The sequence below is a fragment of the Megascapheus bottae genome, chromosome 8, assembly GCF_031878675.1.
Source record: "Megascapheus bottae isolate mThoBot1 chromosome 8, mThoBot2.hap1, whole genome shotgun sequence".
NCBI lineage: Eukaryota > Metazoa > Chordata > Mammalia > Rodentia > Geomyidae > Megascapheus > Megascapheus bottae.
In genome coordinates, this window is record NC_143516.1 from 53974504 (window position 1) to 53980638 (window position 6135).

At 44.5% G+C, this 6135-nt stretch overlaps 1 protein-coding gene across 1 annotated transcript; it reads left to right on the top strand.

The window, feature by feature from the left end:
- The first annotated feature begins 1007 nt into the window (after positions 1 to 1007).
- On the top strand, positions 1008 to 4084 carry Lyrm2 (LYR motif containing 2). Its single transcript, XM_090338434.1, has 3 exons — positions 1008 to 1077; positions 1455 to 1595; positions 2554 to 4084. The coding sequence occupies exons 1-3, from the start codon at positions 1033 to 1035 to the stop codon at positions 2629 to 2631; spliced, it is 264 nt and encodes an 87-aa protein (XP_090194560.1). The 5' UTR covers positions 1008 to 1032; the 3' UTR covers positions 2632 to 4084.
- Positions 4085 to 6135: the final 2051 nt, after the last annotated feature.

A 6135-nucleotide genomic window follows, 5' to 3' on the forward strand; every position in this document is an offset into this window, starting at 1 on the left:
TAAAGGGGTAATGAATGGATGCTTTGGGTTGTACTTTAGATACATGTTGGAAAACAACATGGCAAAAGTTTACTAACCACAATTCTGAATATACACCTTTCAGATATGTAGCGTGCCTCACAGAGATTAAACAACTAGAAAGTAAAAGCTGGGCAGGAGTTTGGCCTAGTGGTAGAGTGACTGCTTAGCATGCACCAAGAACCAGGTTCAATTCAGCGGTACCATATACATAGAAAAGGCCAGAAGTGGTGCTGAGGCTCAAGTGGTAGAGCTCTAGCCTTGAGAAAAAGTCCAAGGACAGGGCTCAGGCCCTGAGCCCAAGCCCAGGACTGGGGAGGGGGGGGGGAGCTAAACATGTTGGATTCTTCCCCATAGGCGATCAGAACCTGTTTGCCATGTTACACAAGCTGATGGCCACTATTTAGGGAAAATACTTGCAAAAGGAAGAGAACGGAGCCAAGCTTGGTGGTGCATCACTGAAGTCCCAGCCATTGAGGGGGCAGAAGCAAGCGGAATGCATAGAGCTGGAGGCGGGGAGCTTGTAAGACTATCTCTAAAGGGGTGGGGATACGGAGTGACTGCCGAACAGCACCCCAGATCTGAAGGGACGCCTCTACATTGTTAGGGTTCTTGTTTTAGTTTCGGCTAGGGGCCTCGCACCCGCGCCTGCGCTCTCCCACCTGACCCCCGGCCCGAGTCCGTCCAGCTGCGCGGGAAAGGCTCCTAAGGAGCCCACTGCAATAGCTGTTCCCGCCATAAGACGTCTGCTCCCGCAGCACAGAGGCCTAACGCGGGGAGTGGGACAAGGGCCTCACCGCTCTTCGCTAGCCATCCCTGCAGCTGCAGTCGGACTGAAAACCTCGAACAGGACGCCCGCAGCCGGCCTCCGCCGGCAGGACGGCCTCGGCCGGCTCCAGCTCTCAGACACAACCACCGCACGCCGTCTCCAAGGAAACCGAGGTAGCCCCGCCCCACGCTGCCCTCACTTCCGCTTCTGCGCAGTGGAGTTTGGAACCCTCCCCGAGGGAGGTCATGGCCGCTTCCCGTCTGCCTCCAGCTACTCTAACTCTAAAGCAGGTACCAACAGCCTGCTGGCTTCTAAAGCAGCCTCTTGACTCTCCACCCTGTTTATAGAGTGGGACGGGAAGGCATGAAAGGGAAACCCGGATACGTCCTGGGCTCCTGCCCTCGGCGTGGGGGCGGGACTTCCGGTTGCGGGGTGGCACAGGCCCGGCTTTGTTGTAGTGAACCCCGATAACTTCGGGGTGAGACCAGATACTAATGCCACACAGGTACTGAGGGTGATTGCGGCCCGTAGGACACAGACCACCCTCTTCCTGACAAGGAGGAGTCAATTGAAATAAGGTTCTTAGGTTTGACAGACGAGTAAGCGAACGGTCCCCCCAAGCCTTGCCACTGTCTCACCCACCCCCCGTTTCTCCTCTCCTGAGCAGTTCATGAGAAGGCAACAAGTTCTCCTCCTCTACAGGAAGATTTTGCAAGCAATTCGACAGGTTCCAAGTGACTCTGATCGCAAATACCTGAAGGACTGGGCAAAGGAAGAATTTAAAAGGAACAAAGATGCTACCGGAGAGGTAAGCACCAAATAATGGTGCCGGCAGCCCCGCACGCTTTTCTATTCATTTGTGAAATTCTAAGGAATCTTGGAGAAGGAATGTTCCTGAGATGGTATACTTTGATCATCAGTGATCATTGCCGATTTTTTTTTTTTTTTTTTTTTTTTTTTGCCAGTCCTGGCCTTGAGCTCAGGGCCTGAGCACTGTCCTTGGACTTTCTCAAGGCTAGAGCTCTACCACTGGAGCCTCAGCACCACTTCCGGCTTTTTTCTATGTATGTGGTACCGAGGAATCGAACCCTGGTCTTTGTGCATGCTAGGCAAGCACTTTAACCACTAGGCCAAACTCCCGGCCCATTGCCGATTTTTTAAAAATATTTTTTAAGGGCTGGGAGTTTGGCCTAGTGGTTAAAGTGCTTGCCTAGCATGCATGAAGACCCGGGTTCGATTCCTCGGTACCACATACATAGAAAAAAGCCGGAAGTGGTGCTGAGGCTCAAGTGGTAGAGCTCTAGCCTTGAGAAAGTCCAAGGACAGTGCTCAGGCCCTGAGCTCAAGCCCAGGACTGGCAAAAAAAACAAAACAAAAAAAAACAAACAAACAAAAATATATTTTAAATGTATTGGCATTGCTGTTACTGTATATATATATATGTGTGTGTGCACATTTATCATGTGTATATATAACACACTATATGTATATACACACTACATGTAACTGTACATTAGTGTTACCTCGCTTTCATGCTGTTCCATGTAGCTTTTGTCTTTCCTAATACACAGCGGCTCCAGTTCCCACTTCGTGTGTGTGGTTTTGGTGTTAGGACTACACTGAGAACCTTGTGATTGCCAAGTCCACACTCTACCATCGAGCCACACCCCCTGAGTCCTTACTATTGGTTCTTGAATAATAAAACAATAGAACTGTACCTTGTTCATCCTGGCAAGACAATGACCAGATTTCACTTTCTTCTACAGGATACCATCCGCATGATGATTACTCAAGGCAACATACAGCTAAAGGAGTTAGAGAAGACACTTGCTTTAGCAAAATGATAATTATACCATATCCCGAAGCATTTTCAAATCTCTGTTTTTGGTAGCTCAAAGCCAGTCAAACAAATGGCCAGGTAGCTAGCACATGAAAAGAAGATCACAGTCATAGGGAAATGCAAAAGCCAAGAGAATGTTTATTTCACTTGTACTACAATAGCATCTATTAGTAAAAATGGAATAAATATTTGTGAACATATAGATAAATAGGAACCCACATACATTGCTGATGGCACTTTGAATAAAAGCATTAGTTCCTCATCAGGTAACATGGAGTTCCATGTCATTTAGCAATTCTCCTATAAGAAGTCCGTACATGTTTAGCATTTTTATGATAGCCAGATAGTGGGAACAACCAAAACATCCATGAACCGACTAATAAAGTACAGAACATTCATACAATAAAAATACTTGATAATATAATATTACACATAAATGGACTTTGATACCATTTTATCAGAGCCAGGTATAAAAGATCACATGTGATTCTGTTTTCGTGAACTATCTCAGCACTGGTCCTTGGGCTTGAACTCTGGACACTGAGTTCACGCTCCAGGACCAACACACATACACACACACACACACAGTTGAAAATGCAGGCTATGTAAGTTAAATTTAAAAAATACCTGTTAAAAATAATGCTAAATTTAGGAATAGAAGTATACTGACCTCAGAAATCACTTTCTAGAACTTACTGGAAAAAAAATCCTTCTGCGTTCCCCTTCAAGATTGAAGTGTGTTCTTCAGAGATGTCATTGCTTGATAGCCAAGGATTTTTAAAAATGCTGTTGCTAGGGCCGGGAGTTTTGCCTAGTGGTAGAGTGCTTGCCTAGCATGCATGAAGACCCGGGTTCGATTCCTTGGTACCATATATTTAGAAAACGCCAGAAGTGGTGCTGAGGCTCAAGTGGTAGAGCTCTAGCCTTGAGAAAAATCCAAGGACAGTAGGCCCTAAGCTTAAGCTCAGGACTGGCAAAAAAAAAAAAAAAAAAAATGCTGTTGCTAGAAATCAAAATGTTTTGTTGCAATTTTTTTGAAGCTAATGAACACACTGACATACCAAAAAGGGGAGAGAGGACAAGGGAATTCGTATGCTTAACTTAATATCCACATAACGTGAATCATTAAGGATCTGGTTATGTTTTCCTCCACATACCTGAAAAGGAGAATTTAAAGAACACCGCCGAAGACAAATACAACAAAGTTGAGGTTACTTTTGAAAAATGTCTAATTTATACAAACAGGGGAGAAGCCTGGGACTGTCCATCTGCACACAGCTAGCCCAACACCTGAAAGATGAAGACTTGATTTTGCAATGACACAGGTGTGCTATGGTTCATATGTAAGCTCAAATATAGACTGTCTCTTTACATGTCAAACTTTTATTCCTGAAGCTTATTGTTTGAATGTTTGATTTTATGCATATGAACTATAATAAACTAATGGGTTTTTAAAAAAAAAACTAATGGGTTTTAATATTTAAAAAGACTTTTTGGTTGGATCCCAGTGGCTCACACATTGGTAGGTAGAAATGAGGACTGTAGTTCCAGGCCAGCCCCAAGAGCACATTTCAGCCAACAGAAAGCTGGATTTTGATGAAGATGAAATCATCTGACAGATGTTGGTACACACCTGTCATCCCTGACAGGCAAGCAGCATAAATAGAAGCATGATCTCCCTGGCCTGGGCATAGACTTGAGATGGTATCTAAAAAATGACAAGCAAAAATGCCTAGGGGAACATGGCTCCAATGGTAGACTGCCTGCCTGCTTAGTATTATGCATTAAATTAAAATATGCATCATTTGGAACTTTAAATTCACTAGACTACAATTGCTGTAATATGCCTAGAGAAAAAGACCTTTGTAATCACTGTAGGTGGTGGAATATATTCTATGCTATTGGTATTACGGCAGTTACACCACAGCCTTTTCTGCATGGGTGGAGATCCTGACTTGTCCAAGTTGTCCAAGGGATAGAGCAGCAGCCTTGAGTGAAAAAGCCAATGGACCCAGACCCTGATTTCAAGCCCCAGTACCAGCACCAAATATACATAAAGAGATAATTTCCCCATTACAAATAAAAGGTTAAAATTTTACTCATTAAAAAATTTAGGCCAGGAGTTTGGCCTAGTGGTAGACTGTTTACCTAGCATGCACGAAGACCCGGTTCAATTCTTCAGTACCACATACATAGAAAAAAGCCAGAAATGGTGCTGTTGCTCAAGTGGTAGAGCTCTAGCCTTGAGAAAGCCCAAGGACAGTGCTCAGGCCCCGAGTTCAAGGCCCAGGACTGGCAAAAAGAAAAAAAATGTAAACTGGGCTGGGAGTTTGGCTTGGTGGTAGAGTGCTTGCCTAGTGTGCAAGAAGACTCTGCTTTAAGTCCTCGGTACTACTCTGTCCCTAAAAAAGCCCAAGGATAGTGCCCATGCCCTGAGTTCAAACCCCAGGCCCCCGGTATCAGCTTTAAAGCAGATGTGTTGTCACTAAATTATACCAATGAAGAGGGTTGGGTAAAGGTGTTCTATCAGACACAGTAAAATGCAGTTAATCACAGCCAGGGGAAATAGGGGCTAAGCTAGACACTGGTAGCTGCCTTGAGCAAAAGAGCTCGGGGAACAGCACCTGGGCCCAGAGTTCAAGCCCCATGACCAATAAAAAGAAAATAAAAAAACAGCGGCTAAGTGCGGCACCAACACTTTCCCTTTTTTAAATAAGTGGTTTATGCCAGAGAGTGGCAGGAAGTTTGGAGGAACAAAGATTCAAAGTGATAAAATAGTAAATAGTCAACATGATTCTCAAGTGTACCAACATTTAACTCAAAATAGAAGATACAAACATCACTTCCTTTATTTCAGACTCCAAAATCAAAGGTGAGATAACATTCAGTGTATCCCAGGTATTTTGTATACTCAACAAAATAACGTATAAAAAACACTAATAATGTACATATTTTCTGTTTTCCATCACTTTCCCCACATCTACTGAAAGTTTCCAGGCTCATTTGAAACATGACCTACAAGACAGCTGTACTGTTGCTAGTTCCCCATCTTAGGAAAGGCCACCTGGGGCATCTGCTTATTTTAGCACGCAGCACAGGGGGAAACACACACCATGCCAGCAGTTTTTCACCATGCTGAGGAACAAAAACCAGACTTAATACAGCTATTGAAAAGAAAACCAGATATAGTACTGCATGCCTGCAATCCCAGGCAGAGGCGGGAAAATCACAAGTTTGAGCTTAGCCCGAGCTCAATAAAAAGTAAAACCCACTTAAGTATGGAGTTAATAGGCTGACTGGCATTATTCTATTGTCTGCCTAGAGTGCTGTACCAGTACACTTGCCCTTTCTTCCTCCTCCCTAGTCTCTTCCCTGTGCCTGCTGTCCCTCCAAACACCCAGTTCACAGTGGTAAGCTGCCACTGCCTTAGATGCACTGTGTGGTCCAGGCTTGCTGGTCCAGTTACAATGATTTCTCAGCATTTCTCAGGGTCCTTTGAAGTGTCCTT

Bases quoted from the DNA above. Each gene is read 5' to 3' on its own strand.
- Lyrm2 (XM_090338434.1), top strand. From the start codon at position 1,033: ATGGCCGCTTCCCGTCTGCCTCCAGCTACTCTAACTCTAAAGCAG. The intron at 1,078-1,454 runs GTACCAACAGCC...TCTCCTGAGCAG, and splicing joins CTACTCTAACTCTAAAGCAG to TTCATGAGAAGGCAACAAGT. The intron at 1,596-2,553 runs GTAAGCACCAAA...TTTCTTCTACAG, and splicing joins ACAAAGATGCTACCGGAGAG to GATACCATCCGCATGATGAT.